This window comes from Aulonocara sp. 'chitande type north' Nkhata Bay, linkage group LG10 (genome assembly GCF_057382095.1).
Source record: "Aulonocara sp. 'chitande type north' Nkhata Bay isolate Kocher_YH1m ecotype deep benthic linkage group LG10, A_spYH_male_GT1.1, whole genome shotgun sequence".
Taxonomy (NCBI): Eukaryota; Metazoa; Chordata; class Actinopteri; order Cichliformes; family Cichlidae; genus Aulonocara; species Aulonocara sp. 'chitande type north' Nkhata Bay.
This window is the reverse complement of record NC_141353.1, coordinates 35,643,500-35,668,077: the sequence shown is the minus strand read 5'-3', so window position 1 is coordinate 35,668,077 and position 24,578 is coordinate 35,643,500. Positions and strand designations below refer to the sequence as shown.

At 41.6% G+C, this 24,578-nt stretch overlaps 1 protein-coding gene across 1 annotated transcript; it reads right to left on the bottom strand.

Moving 5' to 3' along the window:
- Positions 1 to 12,072: 12,072 nt before the first annotated feature.
- Positions 12,073 to 23,748, bottom strand: vkorc1l1 (vitamin K epoxide reductase complex, subunit 1L1). Its single transcript, XM_086309759.1, has 3 exons — positions 23,423 to 23,748; positions 20,039 to 20,148; positions 12,073 to 16,605 (listed from the first exon to the last, which is right to left on the bottom strand). Exons 1-3 carry the CDS (start codon positions 23,611 to 23,613, stop codon positions 16,379 to 16,381), a joined length of 528 nt encoding a protein of 175 aa, XP_086165885.1. The 5' UTR covers positions 23,614 to 23,748; the 3' UTR covers positions 12,073 to 16,378.
- Between the last annotated feature and the right edge of the window lie 830 nt (positions 23,749 to 24,578).

Sequence of the window (24,578 nt, the reverse complement as noted above, 5' to 3'; positions counted from 1 at the left end):
GCAATCAGCCTAAGCACTATAATACAGGTACGCTGTGTGTGCGGAGTACAATGGAGGGAGCAGAAAGAGTGAGAAGTAGAGGAGGCCGAGGAAGATGACGTGGAGGTGAAGAAGTAGGATGAAGAGGACGACAAGGACAAGGAGGAGCAAGAGGAAGACGAGGAGGGGGGAGAGGAAGATGAGGAGGGGGGAGAGGAAGGGTAGGAAGAGTAAGAAATAGAATTGCTGATGACATCAGAGCTACAATAGTGGACCATGTAATCAACCGTGGAATGACCCTGAGGGTAGCTGGCCAACGGGTCCAGCCTAACTCGAGCCGCTACACTGTAGCAAGTACCATAAGGACATCTTGAAATGAGAATCGGTTAGTACAGTCACTTCGCACAAAGATTTGTAGCACTGCCATATGCCAATGAGAAACACACCAATACCATTGATGTAAAAATACTGAAATTGTTACTTTACAGAATTGCTAGATGACCAGATGCTGGGGCAGAGGAAGCATGTTCACTGCAGACCAAGTAACCCATATAGTCATTATGGCGATTGCAAATAATCCTATACTTGGAAATAAACACTTGTGTTTGTTTTGATGTGTTTGAATAAACACCAGTACTTGAAGTTTGGATCCCTCTATGCTTATGGATCTATGACAGAAGTATGAGCCCAAACTGACATAGCCTACCTTGTGCACAGAGAAAGCAAAAGCCAGATGTGTTTTGTATTCATACCATCAGTGTGCAGTTGGCGCATTGTGTGCTTAGTAGATGATGGCTTGTGTGTACTGTTTGATACGGAAACACAATTTTTACGAAGGTGTGAAGAGTTAATCTAGCTGTGTTTGCTTTTGCAAGAGAACTACAATGTTTTGATTATTGGGTGATAGGTTTTCTTATTTGTGTGAAGAGTTTTGCAAAATTAGCCAATAGTTACAAAAAATGTGCTTAAGCAATCAGAAAAAACTGTAAGATATGGCTCCAAGAGGCTTTTTTGAAGTTGTCAGGACATTCCACAAGGCTGCTAAATTTCAGACACATGGATGAAATGTTACAGTATAAACACTTGTAACATTTAACTACACATAACACTACATTTTAAAAATAATAATAATCATTTTGTAGGTGGAACTATGACCCATAAAACATGAAAGCCTTTATCAGTTTGGAGGCGTGTACCAGTTTTCATGACTTCTTAGGTTTTTCAAGCCCCTCAACAGCATCTTGTTTCTTTATGCTGAATTCCCACTGTTGAATGAGAAATCACACTGTTCATGATAAAGCACCATGAAGGTCTGAAGTTTATTCAGACTGCTTTTGAATTGGATGTGGTCAGCCTGAGTGTAGCAGTACATCAGAGTATAAAACATCATTTTGTGTTGCCACTAGGTGGTGCTCTCACTATTGCTTGCTATTGATGTGTTCAGGTCAGGACTGGACAATCTGTCTGAGTTAAAGCAAGGTTGTGTTTCATTCGAAATATCAAAATTTGCACCAGGGTCACACCCTTTGTTAGAAACTGACTGTTTTCAAAATAAAGCAATACCAACTCCTTGAGGCTTTTCTGACCAAATTTTAGATAGCTCAGGTCAACCACCCAGTCCTCCGAAGTGTAAAACATGACAGTTTCTGTTGCCACTAGGTGGCGCTATGATTGTGATTTAATGTTTACATATGGATCTGTTATTAATTTTAATATGCATAACTCAATCTCTGTGTTACAAAATGTTAAGAATTTGAGCATGTTTAGGTGCTCAAAAGGGTGATTTATTTGATGAAATAGTGTGTGTAAATGAAAATAAACACTTGACACTTTTGTAATGAATTTATTAAAGACAATCTACTCAACATGCAAACAGTATCTGATTTAATTATTTGCATCATATGCAGTGCAGTTCAGGAGTGGACGGTGCCGCCGTCATTTTTTCAAAAAAGACCACAGACACCTAAAAGGTTAAATGACGTATCGATCATGGATGGTGGCGTGACAGCAATCAGACAGTTCACTATCAGTGACTCAGGCTGTACCATCATCACGTGGTTGACCTTTGAGTTCCAGCAGGACATTAAACATTTAAACTCGTTACACTAGCCTACCTGTCAGAGTTATTGCTGCAGACATTTTCCATTAAAATGTACTTTTCATAAAACAGAACTGTTTTGATTGCTTTTCACTTATTTCAGGCCCGTTTTTCCAAACATTTAAGGCTTTTTTTTCAATTGGTCCAACTATGAGAGATGTTTACTTATCAGGTTAGATACATGTCATTAAACACTAATCTGCATCCGCGATTACACTGCTATTAAATTAATGAAATTCAGCTGGCGTGACTGAGACACATTGGAGATACTCTATGCTCACACACTGTTACTAATGCTGTTATGTTCTGTGCTGGTTTATTTCATCTGCATTAATGATTCACTATTCACTAACCACACAAGAAAAAAATAGTAGTGGTCAGGCACGTAGTAATTTACAAAGAAATATCTGTGTTTTATAAGCTGTCACTTTTAGATCATGTACATCCTAGCCTTACATGTTACTGCATCTTGCTACAGTGTATTTTTACTCCTCTAACTCCCTTATTACCATTTGCATATCCTGGAGCTAACGGCAGCGTTTGTCCTAGATGTCGTTCTAGAGGCAGAACTAGTTCATCATCCAGGAGCTGTTGTGTGACCCTTTGTGTTCTATAAAGGCTACTGAAGACACAAAGTTTAAAGTTTACTCATAAACTTTCCTCTGTGGTTCTCTACATAAAATCTCAGTATTGGAAATCTTGTTTATCTAAAGTAATCAGTCATTTTCCATAAACCTGCTATTTTTTCAGTCATGGTGATCATCAAAAGGATATTCTAAATTAAAAATATATTAAAAGTTGAATGTGTCTCTTGTGTTTAATTCTGAAGGGTAAGTTTAGAATAAGGAATTCCTGACTGTGACATTAGACTAATGTCCAGTCTCCACCAACCACCCTCCTTTGCCACTTACAGATATTGAACAACCTCAACCAAACATGAAAATTCTGAGCTAGAGACTGTATAAATCTCTCAATACAACTTTGACAAAACATGAACAAAATGTTGCTTAAATCCATTGATAATATCAGATCCACAATGTATCACAATAACACTTATTTCACAAAGATAAACAAAACACAATACTTCTGTACTTCATTTTTAACTACATTTACAAACATCATAAAATTAACTCATTTTTAAACATTTTAATTCTTGTTCAGCACTAAATTATTTATGTGAAATGTATTTCCACTGTACTGACAATGTAACTTCTGTTTTTTTAAATATAGCTGTAATGTCCTCTGCCTCTAACGCCTTGCTAGAGTCGACATTCAGACTAAACTCCTCTTCAAAATGACCACGCAGACAAGAGGGTTTGACTTCACTCCCTTTACTTAGGCCAGTTGAAGTAGGGTAAAACTGAGAAACAACATGAAATGCTCTTAGAAATCATAGATGAGGACAAATACACAATAACAGTACAAATTACTTGTTTAGCCAAAAGGGTTAGCGAATCCTCTCTTTACAAAGCTAGACCACAAAGAAAGACTTATACAGCCCTAATTGAAGGTCACCCCTCCCTGCAGTTCAGCCAAGACATCCTTGTCGCCAGAGTTCTTGCTGATGTAAAGAAAGGATGTGCCCTGGTAAGAGTGATGAACCTCTCCCAGCATGCTATCACTATCAAGCCTCACACGCATCTGGCCAAGGCATCTCTGGTGGAAAGTATTGTGGACTTTTCAGACAGGGTGTGGGGCAGTCATCACATTAATGGAGGCAGAGAAGTATGCCTGGGTATGGACCACGTTGTGGCAAGCCAGGAAGTGGATTTAAGTGGAGCAGACGTCAAAAATGAGCACCAGCGTTCCCTTCTTAAAGAGCTTGTGGAAAGGAACATAGGTGTGTTCTCACAGCACCCCATGGATTATGGCCATACAAAGACTGTGCAACATGAAATCCCTCTGGTCGACTCTAAGCCATTTCGACTGCCTTACCGTAAGATCCCCCCATCACAGTGGCAGGATGTGAGAAGGTTGCTGACAGAAATGGAGGCAGCGGGAGTTATCAGGCCCAGCAAAAGTCCATATGCTTCACCTGTCGTGATCGTAACCAAGAAAGATGGATCACTAAGGCTGTGTATTGACTACAGGAAACTGAACTCCTGTAGCACGAGAGATGCTTTTCCTCTCCCCAGAATAGAGGAAGCCCTGGAGGCTCTAGGGCAGGCAAGATACTTCTCCACCCTTGACCTCACTTCTGGTTATTGGCAGGTAGAGGTGGCGGAGCATGACAAACACAAGACGGCATTCAGCACCCCTATGGGGCTGTTTGAAGCAAATCGTATGCCCTTTGGACTGCAGAATGCTCCCTCCACCTTTCAGAGACTCATGGCCTGCTGCTTTGGCGATCTGAACTTCACCCACCTCCTAATCTATCTTGATGACCTATCATATTCTCCAAAACCTTTGATGAGCATCTAGAAAGACTGCAGCATGGCTTGAAGTTAAAGCCCTCTAAATGCCAGCTTGTGAGAAAGGAGGTTCAGTATTTGGGTCACTTGGTGTCTGCTGAGGGGATCTGGACAGACCCAGAGAAGATCAGCAGGGTGAAAAACTGGGTGAGGCCCACAAACCCCAAAGAAGTGTTGCAATTCCTGGGATTTGCTGGATACTACAGGCGGTATGTAAGTGGGTACTCTACCCTAGCTGCTCCCCTGTACCGCCTAACTGCTGGTGACTCCAGAAAGAAAAAGCGAGGGGGAAAGAAAAGTCTGGCCACCGATCCACCTTTTGTGTGGACAGATGAATGCGAGAAGGCCTTTGAGACCCTAAAAGAAAGGCTGACAAGCGCTCCAGTGCTGGGATATCCTGATTATAGCTTGCCTTTCGTTCTGCAAACGGATGCCTCAGGGGAAGGTCTGGGCGCCGTTCTAGCTCAGGTCCAAGGGGGAGCTGAGAGGGTCATAGCCTTCGCCAGCAGAGGTTTGAGCCCAGCAGAGACAAGGTATCCTGCACACAAACTCGAGTTCCTTGCTCTCAAATGGGCAGTCACAGACAAATTCTACGACCACCTCTATGGGCGTAGGTTCTCTGTCCAGACAGACAATAACCCTCTCAAATATGTTATGTCCTCAGCAAAGCTGGATGCTACAGGCCAGCGGTGGGTGTCTAGGCTGGCTGCTTTGGATTTTGATGTCCAGTATCGGAGGGCACAGAGCAACACAAACGCTGATGCCCTCTCTTGCATGTCTAACCAGGAGGTCACGCACATCCTACAGACATGCCCTCAGTGGGTGGGTGTCAACGAACAGGGGTATGGTGTGAGACAGGCTACCCAGGATACTCAAAGCCTCACTGGCCATGGCACGTCTGCAGGGGAGGAAGTTGAACTTGGCCCCCCTATATCCACTGAGCCTTGCAGGGATGTGGGGATGGAATCCTTGCCCACCATGACCAAACAGGAGATCCGTGCAGGGCAGAAAAAAGACCTTGTTATTGGCCCTGTCTTGCACTATGAACCAGAAACCAAGCCGCAGTGGTGGAGGGCACGTGCGTCTTCTCTTAAAGGAGTGGAGAAGGTTAGTGGTAAGTGATGGCGTCCTGTACCGCTGCATCCAAGACAGCCAAAGGGGAGTAGTTGAGCAATTGGTGCTACCAGAGGATTTGTGTATATCAGTCAAGACTGCTCTCCACGATGACTCAGGCCACCTTGGTTTTGAGAGCACCATGATAAGGGAGAGATTTTATTGGCCACGGATGTTTCAGGAAATCAAGGCTTGGTGCGAGCAATGTCAGAGGTGCTGCCTAAGAAAAACTCAGGGCCCCCCTGGTCAGTATCCACAGCAGTGCCCCCTTGGAGCTAGTTTGTGTGGAGTTTTTGACTCTTGAGAAATCAAAAGGTGGTATCGAAAATGTCCTCGTTGTCACTGACCATTTCTCACGCTATGCGCAAGCATACCCCACTAAAGACCAAACAGCCAGCACAGTCTCTAAGGTGCTGTATAGAAACTTTTTCTGTCGGTTTGGCTTCCCAGCGAAATTGCATGCAGACCAAGGGCGCAATTTTGAAAGTGCTGTGGTGAAGGAGCTTTGTAAATACACCGGCATCACTAAGACCCACAACACGCCCTATCCCACAGGGCAACGGGACAACTGAACGGTTTAACCGCACCCTCATGAACATGCTGGGGACGCTAGAACCTCACCTGAAGCCCCGGTGACACGAATGACCAATATGAATTGGGCGTCCGTGGCTCAGGGGGTTGGGAATCGCATCTGTAACCGGAAGGTCGCCGGTTCAATCCCTGGGCTCTCTGTCCTGGTCGTTGTGTCCTTGGGCAAGACACTTTACCCTACTTGCCTACTGGTGTTGGCCAGAAGGGCCAATGGCGCGATATGGCAGCCTCGGTTCTGTCAGTCAGCCCCAGGGCAGCTGTGGCTACAACTGTAGCTTGCCTCCACCAGTGTGTGAATGTGAGAGTGAAGGAATAGTGGTGTTTCTGAGTAGCTTATTTGCTCAACAATTTAATTAACAACTTTTAAATACATTCTTTTTCATAGTATAATCTTCACTTGCTTCATCCGAAGCACACTTTCTGTGTACTCACTACCTAATTTATAGCCAAAGTATTCACTCACTGTCTCTGTACTGTTTCGCTAGCTCAGCTTAGCTTAGCTCGTAGCCGACTCGTTAGCACCATGGCTACTTCACCTGTCCCTCCTGCACTTTCTTGCTCATTGTGTCAGATGTTTAGTTACTCCTCGGCCTCCTTTAGCAGTAATGATATCTGTAACAAATGTAGCATATTTGCAGCTCTGGAGGCCAGGATTACTGAATTGGAGACTCGGCTTCGCACCCTTCATTCACTCATAGCTAGCCAGGCCCCTGTAGCTGGTGCAGCCGAAGATAGCGTAGGCCCCGCTAGCTGTTCCCAGCAGACCCCAAGCAGCTGGGGAAAGAGGGCGGCTGGGTCACGGTGAGGAGGAAGCATAGTCCTAAACAGAAGCCCCAGGTACACCACCAACCCGTTCATGTGTCTAACCGTTTTTCCCCACTCGGCGACACACCCGCCGGGGGTCAAACTCTGGTAATTGGTGATTCTGTTCTCAGACATGTGAAGCTAGAGACACCGGCAACCATAGTCAATTGTCTTCCAGGGGCCAGAGCAGGCGACATTGAAGGAAATTTAAAACTGTTGGCTAAGGGTAAACGTAAATTCAGTAAGATCATAATTCACGTCGGCAGTAATGACACCCGGTTACGCCAATCGGAGGTCACTAAAATCAATATTGAATCGGTGTGCAACTTTGCCAAAACAATGTCAGACTGAGTAGTTTTCTCTGGTCCCCTCCCCAATCAGACCAGGAGTGACATGTTTAGCCGCATGTTCTCCTTAAATTGCTGGCTGTCTGAGTGGTGTCCCAGAAACGATGTGGGCTTCATAGATAATTGGCAAACCTTCTGGAGGAAACCTGGTCTTGTTAGGAGAGACGGCATCCATCCCACTTTGGATGGAGCAGCTCTCATTTCTAGAAATATGGACAAATTTATTAAACCCCCCAAAATATGACTATCCAGAGTTGGGACCAGGAAGCAGAGTTGCAGTCTTACACACCTCTCTGCAGCTTCTCTCCTCCTGCTACCCCCCCAAAAACCCATCTCCATAGAGACTGTGTCAGCTCCCGAACAGACAAAAAACAAACTAAAAACCAGCAACAAACAACTTAAACATAAACAATTACAAAGAAAGAACAATAAAGTATCCACATCTGAACCAAAGAGTAAAACAGTGAAATGTGGATTATTAAATATTAGGTCTCTCTTCTCCAAGTCTCTGTTAGTACATGACTTAATAATTGATCAACAAATTGATTTACTCTGCCTTACAGAAACCTGGTTGCAGCAGGATTATTATGTTAGTTTAAATGAATCAACACCCCCGAGTCATTCTAACTACCAGAAACCTCGAAGCACAGGCCGAGGGGGAGGTGTGGCAGCAATTTTTCACACCAGCCTATTAATTAATGAAAGACCAAGACAGACTTTTAATTCATTTGAAAGCCTGATGCTTAACCTCGTCCACCCCAGCTGTAAAACTCAGAAACCAGTCTTACTTGTTATCATCTATCATCCACCTGGGCCTTACACAGAGTTTCTGTCTGATTTCTCAGACTTTAATCTAATTTAGTTCTGAGCTCAGATAAAATAATTATTGTGGGTGATTTTAACATCCATGTAGATGCTAAAAATGACAGCCTCAACGTGGCATTTAGTCTGTTATTAGACTCAATTGGTTTCTCTCAAAATGTAAAAGAACCCACCCACCACTTTTATCACACTCTAGATCTTGTTTTAACATATGGCATAGAAACTGAACATTTAACAGTGTTTCCTGAAAACCCTCTCCTGTCTGATCATTTCCTGATAACATTTACATTTACAATAATTGATTACACAGCGGTGGAGAGTAGACTTTATCAAAGTAGATGTCTTTCTGAAAGCGCTGTAACTAAGTTTAAGAATATAATCCAACCACTGTTATCATCTTCAATGCCCTGTACCAACATAGAGCAGAGCAGCTATCTGAACGCTACTCCAACAGAGGTCGATCATCTTGTTAATAATTTCACCTCCTCACTACGTACGACTCTGGATACTGTAGCTCCATTGAAAACTAAGGTCTCTAATCAGAAGTACCTGACTCCGTGGTATAATTCTCAAACACGTAGCCTAAAGCAGATGACTCGTAATCTGGAGAGGAAATGGCGTGTCACAAATTTAGAGGATCATCATTTAGCCTGGAGAAATAGTTTGCTGCTTTATAAGAAAGCCCTCCGCAAAGCCAGAACATCTTACTATTCATCACTGATTGAAGAAAATAAGAACAACCCCAGGTTTCTCTTCAGCACTGTAGCCAGGCTGACAAAAAGTCAAAAAGTCAGAGCTCTTTTGAGCCAACCATCCCTTTAACGTTAACTAGTAATGACTTCATGAACTTCTTCACAAATAAAATTTTTATCATTAGAGAAAAAATTACCAATAATCATCCCACAGATGTAATATTATCTACAGCTACTCTTATTACCATTGATGTTAAGTTAGACTCTTTTTCTCCAATTGATCTTTCTGAGTTAACTTCAATAATTACTTCCTCCAAACCATCAACGTGTCTTTTAGACCCCATTCCTACAAAACTGCTCAAAGAAGTCCTGCCATTAATTAATTCTTCGATCTTAAATATGATCAACCTATCTCTAATAATCGGCTATGTACACAGGCCTTCAAGCTGGTTGTAGTTAAACCTTTACTCAAAAAGCCATCTCTAGACCCAGCAGTCTTAGCTAATTATAGGCCAATCTCCAACCTTCCTTTCATATCAAAAATCCTTGAAAGAGTAGTTGTCAAACAGCTAACAGATCATCTGCAGAGGAATGGTTTATTTGAAGAGTTTCAGTCAGGTTTCAGAGCTCATCACAGCACAGAAACAGCTTTAGTGAAGGTTACAAATGATCTTCTTATGGCCTCTGACATGGACTCATCTCTGTGCTTGTCCTGCTAGACCTTAGTGCAGCATTCGATACTGTTGACCATAATATCCTATTAGAGCGATTAGAACATGCTGTAGGTATTACAGGTACTGCACTGCAGTGGTTTGTATCATATCTATCTAATAGACTTCTGTAACCGGAAGGTCGCCGGTTCGATCCCCGGGCTCTCTGTCCTGGTTGTTGTGTCCTTGGGCAAGACACTTTATCCTACTGGTGTTGGCCAGAGGGGCCGATGGCGCGATATGGCCGCCTCGGTTCTGTCAGTCTGCCCCAGGGCAGCTGTAGCTACAACCGTAGCTTGCCTCCACCAGTATGTGAGAGTGAATGAATAATGGCATTGTAAAGCGCTTTGGGTGCCTTGAAAAGCGCTATATAAATCCAATCCATTATTGTTATTACTCCAATTTATACATGTAAATGGAGAGTCCTCTTCACACACTGAGGTTAATTATGGAGTTCCACAGGGTTCAGTGCTAGGACCAATTCTGTTTACATTATACATGCTTCCCTTAGGCAGTATCATTAGAAGACATAGCATACATTTTCACTGCTATGCATATGACACCCAGCTCTATCTGTCCATGAAGCCAGATAACACACACCAATTAGTTAAACTGCAGGAATGCCTTAAAGACATAAAGACCTGGATGGCCGCTAACTTTCTGCTTCTTAATTCAGATAAAACTGAGGTTATTGTACTTGGCCCTGAAAAGCTTAGAAATATGGTATCTAACCAGATTCTTACTCTGGATGGCATTACCTTGGCCTCCAGTAACGCTGTGAGGAACCTTGGAGTCATTTTTGACCAAGACATGTCCTTCAACGCACATATTAAACAAATATGTAAGACTGCTTTCTCCCATTTGCGCAACATCTCTAAAATTAGAAATATCCTGTCTCAGAGTGACGCTGAAAAACTAGTTCATGCATTTATTACTTCCAGGCTGGACTACTGTAATTCATTATTATCAGGATGTCCAAAAAACTCACTGAAAAGCCTTCAGCTAATCCAAAATGCTGCAGCAAGAGTACTGACAGGGACTAGGAAGAGAGCGCATATTTCTCCTGTTTTGGTTTCCCTTCATTGGCTTCCTGTTAAATCCAGAATTGAATTCAAAATCCTGCTCCTCACATACAAGGTCTTAAATAATCAGGCCCCATCTTATCTTAATGACCTTGTAGTACCATATCACCCTATTAGAGCACTTCGCTCTCGCTCTGCAGGTCTACTTGTAGTTCCTAAAGTATTTAAAAGTAGAATGGGAGGGAGAGCCTTCTGTTTTCAGGCCCCTCTTCTGTGGAACCAGTTTCCAGTTTGGATTCGGGAGACAGACACTATCTCTACTTTTAAGATTAGGCTTAAAACTTTCCTTTTTGCTAAAGCATATAGTTAGGGCTGGACTAGGTGACCCTGAATCCTCCCTTAGTTATGATGCAATAGACGTAGGCTGCCGGGGGATTCCCATGATGCATTGAGTTTTTCCTTTCCAGTCACCTTTCTCACTCACTATGTATTAACAGACCTCTCTGCATTGAATCATATCTGTTATTAACCTCTGTCTCTCTTCCACAGCATGTCTTTTATCCTGTCTTCCTTCTCTCACCCCAACCAGTCGCAGCAGACGGCCGCCCCTCCCTGAGCCTGGTTCTGCCGGAGGTTTCTTCCTGTTAAAAGGGAGTTTTTCCTTCCCACTGTCGTCAAAGTGCTTGCTCATAGGGGGTCATATGATTGTTGGGTTTTTCTCTGTATCTATGAAGCGCCTTGAGGCGACTTTTGTTGTGATTTGGCGCTATATAAATAAAATTGAATTGAACTATAAATCCAGCTTGAGGTGTTTATGTAAACACTGAAACAGGTTTGCTTGCTGCAAACATTCACACTGGATCCTACATTAAAGAACTCTGGTACTCCGGCTTCCTCCCACAGTCCAAAGACATGCAGTAAGTGGGGTTGGGTTAATTGGTGACTCCAAATTGCCCATAGGTGTGAATGTGAGTGCGAATAGTTGTCTGTCTCTATGTGTTAGCTCTGCAATAGACTGGCAACCTGTCCAGGGTGTACCCTGCCTCTACCCTGGTAGCTGGGATAGGCTCCAGCCCCCCTGCGACCCTGACAAGGAGAGAATGGATGGATGAGTGGAAGAAAGAAATGATGGGTGACAAAAATCTTTTTTTTTTTTTTTTTAGATCCAGGAAGATACAGAACGGATAATATTTTATAAAGTACGTCAGTTATCTTTAAAAGGGAACACAATGATGCTTTTGGTAACTTACCACCATCTGCTGAGCTGTGATACAACTTCATATGCTCTCATTTATCTTTCAGATAAAATCCCCTGAATATTGTTGAAAGACTCAAAAATGTTGTCAAAGTAACAAGATTGCGTTTTAGGTTTTATTAGTCCAAATATTCTAAAGATTTAAGCTAATAAAACCTAAAAGACTTAAAAGCAAGTCTTTTTGTGTATTAAACACATTATTTCATTCAAATAACTTAAACTAACAGCTTCAGAGGGAATGTTTTAATGGTAGATCATTTCCACATGACAATGACACAATTAAAAATGTTCTCACGTCAACCTTTTTCCACAGTTTTCCCTTAAGGTAAGCTGGATTTAAACAGGTTATTTTTTGCACCTTCCTACCATTCATGTAACACTTTTCCATGTAAGAAAATACAGCATTTTAAAACATATTTGGCAATACAGAAGCAAACCCAGTAAGATTTCCTCCACAAAGAAATTTAATAAACCTTTTATGCTGACACGTGGATATCCTAGCCCTCCAACCCCCCAACATTTTTTTTTTACTAAAACAACCCAGAATGTTAACAGTCTATACAGCTAAAGGGCATAATTAATTCTGAAAAAACATTACAATCTTATCATTGGAACAGTGTGTTTTCTGCTAACAAACATCTCCTAACTAAGCAAGATAAAGATAATTACATAGTGGAGTAAGGAAAAAAGGAACGGCCATTTCTGAATAGAGTTTCGTACTGATACCAGGTATCAAATCTTTAGGAATTACCAATTAAGCAAATTTCATCCTAAGGAAGGCAAGCACAAGTGCCTGTTGCAGTTCTTCGTTTTACAAGGCTATTTACTGTTGCTTGTCTTTGGCTCAAGGCCTAGTGATCAAACAGAAGGCACTTTCGTTGGCATTGGTGATGCAACTAACATGGCAGTTTTACCTCAGGGCCTAAATGAAGATTTGTGAGAATGTAGCAAAGATTATGCCTTGACCTTGATTTTAGAGTTACATCATCAAGGAAATGGTGATCCTTTTACCTGGCAAAGATTTCCCAAACTTTTGAATAAACATCCATCAAATTTCTTTCTTGTAGTTTTAGAGTAACTTTACACAAATGGTGTAATGGGCTTTCATGACTGGAATCTTAGATATTGTACGCTTCTCAGTTCTATATCAGTATTCACAGGAACCATACTTTTTAACTAGCAATCTGTCAGTTATTTAAATTTAAAAAAAAAAAAAAAAAAGACTTCTATGGATTCACTTGCACAAAACTTGTGAGTGTGCAGAAAAAGGATAAAAGAGTGTGGTTGGTAACCTCGTCCAGTGCTGAGATGAAAAACAACCTGGCATAAGCCAGGAAATACTGTAGATAGGGAAGTTCTTACCGAAGATGTACTATGAGACACTAACATTTAAAGGACTTGAATGGTATTCGCTTCTTTTTTTTGCTACTTTACCACCAATCACATTTACAGAACTGGCAACCATTTTTCAAAGCAAACCAATATTTGAATGAGGTCTCCTATTCCAGGCAGCCACTCATCTCCATTCTGTTTTATGCAGCATGGAAATTCAATTTTCACCAGTTTTCATACTGGCATAAGGGAAACCTAAAATTCCATTATTAGCATGACCCAAGTGGCTAGAGGTGATTGGGTTCTGGGTAATTGATCCATTTTGAATCTTGCTTTAAAAACTTTAAGAGCATCATCAGATACCATCAAAATCAAAGTGAAGTCTATATTAAAGTGGCCCCATATGCTCTTCTCTTGGACTCCATTAGAGTAGCTTTGTGTGACTTATAGTTCAAAATGATCCTCATTTATCTTAGCCCCTTAGTTCATCCATATGTTCAGGATCCCTCTGCCCTCATGAACAGAAGGGTTGAACCAAGTGTGTGGATCTTCTGCGCTCATCGTCCGGACCATCAGACTGAGACGGCCACATTAGAGAATGCCACTCTCATTCATACCATAAAGAGTCAAGAGTGGGAAAATGACCCGACACCGGCTCTTTAGAGCAGTCTGAAACCTGAGCTTTTGTCTCACAGAGATTACTTGTACATTGACCTCATTATTTAAAACTTTGGCCACGTTTAATACAAGCATCCACCACTGTAACAGTGTTAGCATCACAGGTCCATTTTAAGCTAGTAGGCCCACACTGGACATGCCCAAAAAACAAATCTCAACATGACTGTAAAGGATTAAATAATCATCATTTCACAAAGAAACAAATGTCTGCCTGGAATGCAGGAAAAACTATAAGAAATTATTATAAAGTGTACCTTGGAAAACAGAGGCGTAGTAAATGAGTCCCAACATACAAGAACAGAAATTATTTCACCAAAAAAAAGAAAAAGGGATCACCTGAATTTCCATTTTCATACACAACCAATGACTTTGTGATTTATCACATCACCAGTAGTAAATCACTAAAATGACTTGTGACTATGACAGTTGCTATCAACACTTGAAAACCCTCAGAACGATGGAACAGCTTTGTACGAGACCCTGAATTATACTACAGAGGAATGGAGAGGATCAGGGATGAAACTATCAACAGGCTGCTTTAAGACCACAGATGAATCACATTATTACACTTTTTATGACTCTTACTGATCTTTGACAGTGGGTGCAAGATTGTCCGATGGCCAACATATGCTAAAAGCCAGGAGATGGTGTACCGTGCACGTGACAAACAGGATACTTAACAGTGGACAGCAGTCTGGATGGAAGGGAGATGATGGTTCTACTCCCTCGTTTCACTACATGCTGCGCTCGCCTTCTCCATGTCTGCTTAGACCTTCCAATGGTGGATTAGAACAAACAACAGTGATCAGGTTATCTTTTTCTACTGGAACAAAACCCAAGTAACCACCCGTGTGGTTAACACGCTGCTTGGCTTTCTTACAGATCTCCCACCAATCACAAAGTAGTGCATTTTCCAAGTTTTGTTCACATCCTGCAAATGAACTGTAACTCAGCTTGGCAAGATCACTGTTACTGTTCAAGTGATAATCACATGTATACAAAAGCCCAATGAACATTAATGAAGTGGGAACAGAAAAATAAAGAGTTGCTTCTGCCACTAGGCCGCTCCTGCCCTTGAACAATCACAGTGTAGCAGGCTTTGCTACCTTTATGAGCCTATTAGGGAGAGAGAAACACTTTACTGGTATCTTAATTTACAAAATTGTGATCATAAAAATAAAGCCTTGGACCTGTGACAATAAAACAATGAGGAAAAAAACATCTGATGCAATAATATGACATCCCCCCCCCCCAAAAAAAAAGGAAAGGTAATTTACCGTAACACTCCTTTAGGCACATAATTCTTTATGGGTTTCCACTCGTGTGGTGGTCAGGAATGCTTTATCCACAAGAACAACAACAACACAAAAAAAAGTGAGGGTGCCTTTACTCAAACCTGGCAAAAAGAACCCACAGTTCCATTTTGAAAGACTTGTTTCTGTGGCTTCAGATGAAACAACCACGTACAACAAAGAAATTCACACACGGCTGAACTGCACACCTGACCAGGACGACAGGACAGAAGACATCCCGAACACATCTGAAGTCTGACCCACCAAACTAAGACCCTGATCACTTATTTGTAATTTTTTAAAATCCAGATTTTCTGTTGCTTTGTTGGTAGTTTTTTCCTTTTTCCTTAAAGGTTTGTGTCGACACTAAATCACAATCTAGTCTGGAATATTGCTCAGCAGCTATGTACAGAATTGCAAAACAAACGTTCTGACTGATCTACACACACACACACACACACACACACAATACATCTCACACTGTGCCGTGTTTTATTTTAGTGGTCCTCTTCAAAAAGAAATATACTAAAAAGTGTAAACATAAAAAAATAATAACACAAACTGTTGCCCCCTTCTCATAGAACCTGATTTGCAACTAAACGATAACCTAGTGAGTGTTTCTTCTAATTTTGGAACCCAATATTCGGCTCCGAGTTTTAGTGCAGATGAGCTGTGCAGCAATAGGAGCTTTCCAACCATTTCAAATCAAGCACCCTAAAAAAGGTCCTGTGTTTTTCTTCCACTTTCCAATTGTTGTTCAAATGAGAGCTGTCCTCTGCCTCTGGTTGTTTGCGTTGTTGTTGTTGTGTTCTCACCTCCCCCAAATCCGAGCATGCACGCATACACATGTACACACATGTACACACACACACGTACACACACGTACACACACGCGCACGCGCACACACACACACACACGCGCACACACACACACACTTCCTTAAGCGAGTTTAAAATGTTAAAACAAGGAAAAAGAAATTAAAGGAGAAAAAAGAAAAGAAAAATCATCTTTCACTTACAAATCCTTCCGTGTTTGCAATCAACAATGAGTTGTCAGGCCCAACATTTAAGTTAAATTTCTTCATTTTTTTTTTCTTTTTTTTGAACACACAGCAGAATAAACATTGTTTGGAAGCAAGGTCTCCTGGTGGCAAGTCAAATGTTCAGAGGTCACATTTCTTTTTTTTCTCTGTTTGTTTGTTTCTCGGGTTTTTCTTGCCGTTCTTGGCAGCTCAGTCCTGCTTGGCCTGTAGCTGCTGCTTCCAGGCCTCATTCAAGTAAACCAATCGCTTGTAGTTGAGAATAAAGAGAATGAAGTTCAGCGCGTATGTGGTGATGCAGATGATGCAGAAGTCCTTTAGGACAAAGTAGAGGATGTAACCCAGGTAGAGGGACCCAACCACCGACAAGATGGATGTCGTCATGAGAATGAGGGCGGCCATTGCACTGACAGTCATTCCTAAGGCAAGAAACACAAATTGAGGCTTAAACAGGTAACCATTAAAAAAATTAATAAAAAAATACACCTTCACACAATCTCCTGAGAGAGCTCTTGTCACAGAGCTTTCAGCCTCAGGCACTTCTGCATTTATATTGTGAGTCCTCGTGACGACATTCAGCCCGCACACTGAGCCAGCCGGCTGCTTATGTCATCGTGCTGTCACATGATGACACGTCCTTATTTTGTCAGTGTCTGCACTTCTTTTACACCAGGTTTGTACTCATAGGAGTCACTACTAAACACACAGGTATTCTCTTTTGCTACCGTTATTGTTTTAGACATTTATCATCATGATTTAGATCAAACGATGGGATGCAGCTTTGGTTCAACAATCACTAACAACTGGGAACAACATGTTAAAAAAAGCTGTATTCGATTCCACCAGCCTGCGGTGATTGTTTTTTGGAAAATACGGCACATTTTTCTGAAAATCGACAATAGTTGGGTTGCGGTCACGTGGTTCTGATGACGTGCGGAGGCAGCGCGATTTTTGAGTGGAGGGCGGAAGTAAACATGGACACTGTGGAGAGTCAGGAGAGCAGCTATTGTGCAACTTTAGACCCCGTTTCTCGGGAGAGATATAAACAGATAGTTAAAAAATATATCGGACGTGATCCGTATTCTTTGAAAATGTCCGAATACACCACAGAAGTAAAGGATTTGCCTACTATCGAGGCTGTGGATATCACCAACTACTTGGTCCTCCAGACTTCTTACTACACTAGGCAGCAAATGAAAGCTTTCAAGAGTCTGGAGGCGTACAATTTTTTTGTCAGCGGGTGGGTCCACAACCTTGGAACAAAACGTCTCCGTGATGGATACAGTTTGGTGTTTGCAAGGGTGAGTGTTTGTTCTTATATTGCTTTATCTTAAACACGCTAACAGTTAGCGGTAGCGGCTTTAACGTCAACAAACATGCCACATCCTTAGGACTTCGTTAGAGTGACAGTTGTTTGTTTCAAGGTAAACCATTCTCAGCGGTCTAACGAGACACCTCTGAAGACTTGGGTAATTGCAAAGGAGGATGGAGAAGTGATTGCAGCTCATTGCAATTGTATGGCAGGGTTAGTAGCCTGTTCTCCACTGTCACTAGGCTCAAATCCGGGCTCTCAGCCATCTGTTGCATATCCAAAATCGCCTCTGCACATCGATGCTGTTCTGCCTTAAGCTTCATTCTTTTCTCTCGTTTGAGAACTGATTCCGATCTGGGTTTTCGTTCGTAGCCGAGATTGACCGTCGGAGCCCAGTCCTCCGACTCTTCGTCATCCAAAGCACTTGGGCAGCCTATAGTCCCAATTAAGTCAATATTAGACTACTAACTTAAAAGCACTAAGTAAACGAGAATTTAACGACAACCTAATGCTAATAAGTTCGTTTGCAAACATAACATTACCTCTGACGAAGTGGTCGCTGCAGACACGGGCATTGGCAGACTCTGCTCCTCCCGACTGTAAACGTAAATTTAAAATCCATTTTTTCCTACGTTTTTCGGTTAGAATTTTCCATTTTTCTCCTCTTCGTTGGGCTATTTTTGGTACCCTAAAATACCGTTTATCAGTTTCTCTGGTCGACCTACTGGAGCATCCGTAAACACAACAGGACATAGGCATTTTGCGTACTGTCTGTCTGTGATTTTGCGCTTATCTTTTTCACTTCCGACCGCCAGTCAAATTTCGCGCTTTACGTCGACGTCACGTCTACGTCAAATGAAACCTAGCTATTCCCCTTATGTATGAATTCTGGTTGTGTTTACTGACCTCGAAACGATTTTATGTGGTACACGGCGCTCGGAAATCTGTCAAATTTTTCAGTACGACTTTGCACCGCTTGATGGATTGTCGGAGCATTACGCCTATCGTAGACAGGAGCCTCGCGGAGTGATACGTACTGTGGTTCAACATAATATTACCGTATTGTGTGTATAACCTATTAGGTTTTGTGGATATTATACATGGTTATGCTCAGGATATGTCGGCCAATTTCCACTGGAAATGCCTTTTGGTTAAACTGTCAGCAAGGAATTTGCATTTGCACTGTAAAAGTTTTATATAACTTTAATGATTAAGTGTTTAAGTGAAAATACATTGATGGGGTTTTTTTTTGCACTAATAAAGTTGTGGAGTTGTAAAGTATTTTGTCTAGTGTCAATTATATCATCAGTTTTATTGTTATCGCAAATTTTCAAATGTATATCGTGATAAATATTTTTGGTCATATCGCCCTGCTCTAATGTGAACTTCATGCTTCAAAGACACTAAACCCTCACTGACTGAGTGAAAACAGATGAACCAGTGAAAGTTAACTGTGATACATCTGCACACATATAGGTGCCTCCATGTGTGAATAGCCTGCATCTGAGGACTGTGATGATCAGCACGCAGTAAGAATCTCAGATGGGTGTTAACAGATGTGCTTGATTTAGTAAGTGTTCACTTATAGAGCTGAAATGGATAAAAGTTCATCAGAATCTCAAACTTTGCTTGATTACCTCGACACAAATATTACTGTATATTTACTTCGTCCTCGCAACACGTAACTAATCTCTAGTTTCTTCATTACAGTTAAGGAATAAAGAAGCTAAAGATCCTCTGCAGGGACATCGCCAAATGTCACAACTATAGCAATAATTCAGTGTTTTGCAACGGCTGTTCTAACCTGCTCACTGGCATTGACCAGAGATTATGGCCCTGGTTATGCTGATTTTGGAGCAATGCTTACGTGCAAATATTTTCCAATCCAAGGCCATGCAACCAGTCTTTAATATGGAAATCTTTACCCACTGCAGCAGTTTGGATAAACTGGGATACTATTGTCCTAGTCAAATGAGTGTTAAATGCAGCAGCTAAAAGGACCTCTTGTTCAGTGCTAGGGCCAGGTGGCCGGGCAAGCCTACAGGCCTCCGGCAGGCTAACATGTCGAACCAGCATGACTGAGTCACATACGCCAGAGGGAGGAAAAACAATGTTCAAGTTAAAACAAGTCACACACAGAGAGAGAAATATTCACAATCACAGTTATCTGTCGGTGTCAAGATTAGAGTGTGGCAAACAAAACGATATCAGGCATCAAACCAAACAGAAGAAGGATAAGAAGTTTTCTAAAAACTCATCTCTGCAGTCCTATGGGAGGTCCAAAAACATTTCAATACAGGTCAGCAGGAAATGCTTCCTACAACACAAACTTCGCATTTAACTGCATTATTATCATTTATAAACTCCGTGTGATGTCAGTGTCATGTGAGTCAGGTTGAGGCAAAAATAGCTGTGTTACAGGAAAGCAACAAGTTGAGTCAGCACTTGCCTCTAGAGCAAAGGCAAAGAGAGATTTGTCATATATAATCCAAAACGTAATGACAAAGTAACCCACAACTGGGAACAGAGTATAGGCTTACCTAGAAGCAGCTGAAAGGCATAAAAGACAATCCCATAGACACTGTTGGGTTGGTTCAGTGCACTGTCATTTCCAAAAATTGAGCCCAGGAGTCCGAATCCTCGACCCCACCTAAACCACAATAGAATAAAATAGAGTTTATTCATGGAAATCAACATGCACAACATGCAACGAGGCAGACTGAAGTCAAAAGATATTACAAAAAAACAAAAACAAAAACAAAAAAAAAAAACACTTCCTAGTGTTTGCTTCCTAAAATGCTGCAGTGAGGTGTTCATTTGAGTAAAATAACAGCAAATTATTACTCTCAGAAGAGCATTTTACTATTTAATAAACTGAACCTTTAAAAAAAAAAAAAAGGGGGGGGGGGGGAATCTGTTTCAGTAACAAAAAACATTTATTGTTGGCCTGAAATTCAATAAACCAATTCCAAAATATGTAGAAAGGCAGCATGTCACAAAGACAAATCACTACATCTTGACTTATGTGTTGCCTGACATGAAGCAGTTCAAACAGGAGGAATTTCTTTCTTCCTTGAGTTTCTGATATGCCATCTTTTCTTTGTATATGAAATCATTGTTTGTATTTTCTGGATGCCAAAGTATGCAGGATGAGAGAGAGAGAGAGAGAGAGAGAGAGAGAGAGAGAGAGAGAGAGAGAGAGAGAGAGAGAGAGAGAGAGAGATATGATGGGTAAGATCTAGGGCTGGGTATCGTCACTGATTTCTAGAATCGATTCAACTCCGATTCACAAGGTCCCGAATCGATTCGATCCACGATTCGATTTAAATCTGGGATATTTTGACAGTCAGAAATATTATAATTCAGATCAGTACATTTACATATTTTTGTATCAATAAAAAGGAAGCTGACACACGCAAGACTTTATCAAAGGTGTGAGCATCACAGCAGATACCTTTGTGTCAAAGTAGCTGAAGATAAAACACAGAAAAACATGAAGGTGATTTTCCTGGCCTGGGATTTTATAAAAATATTCTGCAGTACATCAAAAACGAAAGAAAACCATTAATCAACATATGAACATTACCTCTGAAGTTACAGCGGTTTTATTAGAGACATGGTTAAGCGTTTTGCATTTTGAATAATTTTAAAAAGTTTAAATTTGTTCAGTATTGAACAGCAGAAATGAGGTTTTCTTTTCGGAAGAATGTAAAAGGGAAAAAAACAGCGGCTGACAGCGCTGTAAACAACAGTAGACTTGTGCGTAACAAGCAAGCGAATAATGAAGAAAGGGAAACTGTTCTTGAAGTACAGAGATAGAGAGAGAGAGAGAGAGAGAGAGAGAGGGAGGGAGAGAGAGAGAGAGAGAGCTGTGCATCGCGGTGGAAGCAAAACAGTAAAAGTCAGAGTGAATACATGACGATGTTTATGTGAATCTTCTTTTGCTGCTGGTTCGGTCAATATTGTTTGGAGAGAGATCAAACTAACAGCTTTAGAATCGGCGCATAAAGGGCGTGAACACAAAGCTTGGACCCGCCGACACATCAGAATCAGCAAGCTGTCGGCTTTCAGCCCCGACCGTGTCCTTGCCGTCGGGTGAGAAAGGCGACATCTCACTGATTCTGATCCGCGGGTCGCGCTGTGTGTTTAAGTCTATGTGCAGAATCCGTGTTCCTGCTCTCATTTACTGTCTTAACTGTTTGGTGGTTCTTGAAATTTTGTGAGATGTCACCAGAGATTCTGGCATTTCAGGCAAAATAAATTTATATTAAAAAAAATCGATTCAGGATTTTAATGAACCGATTCAGGATTTTAATGAATCGATTTTACGTTATCCAAGCCGGAATCGATTTTAATCGATGAATCGATTATAAAAACCCACCCCTAGTAAGATCCAGTCCTGAAGAACTTCATTTTTTAAAGCCCCAATCCACATTGATCTATGCACTTGCTTATTTATCATTGTAAAACATAATTTGATAGAAGCATGTGTAAATGTCATTTCAATAACTCTGATCCATGTTTGACATTGTCCAACGTAACAACGCAATCCACCATGTCTCACAGTAAGAGTACTAGGAACACACAAAGGTTATGTCCTAGTGTGGACTTGCTTTTTGCAAACGCATTTCACTTTGTGAAAGCTTATTCTCCTTTTGTATAATGTATATTGTGTGTGCACCCTGTATATAATAAATTGTATTTTCCACATTACTAAATGTCCTTCTTTCCATTCATTTCACTAGAGCACCATTGTGCCTAGTTCTTTAACTGATAAGCTGAGAAAAACAGACCCTTCAGCTCACAAAAATACAGGATGACATAAAGATTACACTGCTGGAAACCATAACTGATCAGACCAATGTAAGCAGCTCGATTTCTTCTTTAAAAGAAATGTTACACTTGGGCAGGCTTACATCAGTTGAGACAGACTCTCAAACGGAAAAGTCACCGACTCATTCAACAAATATGCAGTAAGTCCTAGACAGGTTGCATTCCAGGTGTAATCAGGGCCAGCAGTGCCTCTCATTCAAACAGGCCCAGTAGATGGTGTTATTGTACTTTATTAGAACTGAATGGCCACCAAAAGCTGTTAAGCACCTTAACAGTATGCATACAAAAAGTGTATAATAATCATGAGAAAAAAATCTAAGTAATAATCTCTGGAGATGCACCTGTCTGGCAAGGATGCGTGATGCTACAGTCCCCTCCACTGACCTCTGGACTAGCTCTGTGTTCCTTTAGGTAACCAGGCTGTAGGGTTTTAGCTCTTTGGACTTATAATTGGTGACGTTAGCACAAGAGCTAACGACAGCTGTGTGACAGCCAAAGTAGGAGGTTAGTCATTTAAGTTATTTGACTAAATTCACCAACATCAACCCAGCAAACAAATGTCCCAGTTCTGGTCATCGGAGTAACTGACTTCACGTAGCAGCATCACTCATACATTCACAATAGCCTCGCTGCGCACAAGCTATTGGGAACTTTAATGCTATATAGTTGGTTTTAACATATGTTTTAGCTTTAAGACGTGCAAAGGACAGTCGGTCTGAACAGGATCCCATTAAAACTGACAGCGTTTATGACTCTGCTGTCAGTTGGTTCAGAAGTGAAACTGGCTTAAATGTTAACCAACGGGTTTCGTTAGCTAATGGTTAGCAAAATTAGCTTCTTGGTGCTACAAAGCTAATGTGGCGCTTTAGAACCAACACCTACAATGGTAAAGTTACTTTTTCTAACTAATGCATGCATAACAGAGAGCTACCAGCCATGGCTTGTGATTAGCTTTTACGGTTGGGGTTAGCAGTCAAATGTTAGCAGAGTGCATTTGACAGTTTAAACCGCGCAGCCCTTCCCAGATTGTCACAATAGCAGGCAGCTTCATTGAGCGCCACTGTCGGCGCTCTTTGCTGAATTCAAATTACCTTGAGCTGAACACTTTTGAACAGCTGATGGAGCTGCTGACGTCGCACAGAGCTTTATAACTCGCATCCCGCGCCTTTTCCCTCTCGACGTGAAAAGCATATAAAGACAACAGTATGCCTAGCAGGCAAACAAGAAGCCTGGCTATTCTTTCCCACCGAGGGGTGGACACTCTCAGGACGGGCGCCGCCATCACTCTCTGGCCTAGCTGGAGACACGCATACACACGCAGCCAGCTCGCCTGTGAGACTCTACTGCGACGTGGAAAAGCGTCACTACGTGTGCCACACCGTCAGGGCGGGACGCTGGGCCGAGGAGGAAAACATCCCAGAAAATGCTGAGCGCAGATTTCTGGGAGAGAAGAAGCAGGCAAATAAACGATATTCAGGCCACGTGCCGCGTTTTATTTTAACATGAATGCATGTAAGAGTACTGGGGAGACCGGTATTTGTTGTATTTTGTGCAGATTTGTTTTAGAAATACATACAGCGCATTGCCCGTAAAACAGGAATCCACATGCTCTACTTAGGCTCCCTTATTTCAAAATGGTGCCCTATTTAGGGTACCTTATTGTATAAGAATGTCCCGCTTAAGCTGCCTTTTAATGTCGGCGCGTTAATAAAAATACATACTTTTCTTTTTATCGTAAAATCAAGTTGATTTGAAAGTTTTCATATATAGTCCTCGGACAGTCACGTGAGAGCGGAACATACAAATTGAAACAGAAACAAAAAATCATAATACAAGGCAGACACGAGTCGTTCGTACGCAGAGCTCATCTTTAGACAGAGCCATTCCACTTCCTATCAATGAAATTGTCCACTTGTTTCTTGAACCCAGGAGCGCAGCAGAGGGCGCTAGCGAGAGAGTATTTGGTGAAATTGTCAGGTCAGGTGAGCTAAACTGATAAAATAATTGTTTACACATGCTTTTAGCCAAAAGATACAGCGTTCCTCTTTATTTTAGCGAAGGTAGTTTTAACCATAAAACGACATTTATGTACTTATAGTTTTCCCACAGAGAAACAGTTTTGCTAGCGCCTGTTGACTGGTCCGTCGAGGAGTTACGACAGCGCATACTCCTTTTGAGGCATCTGTGTACAAACGATAACTAGATGTTTGAAGCGTGGTTAACAGAAACTTTATCCGCGTATAAGAA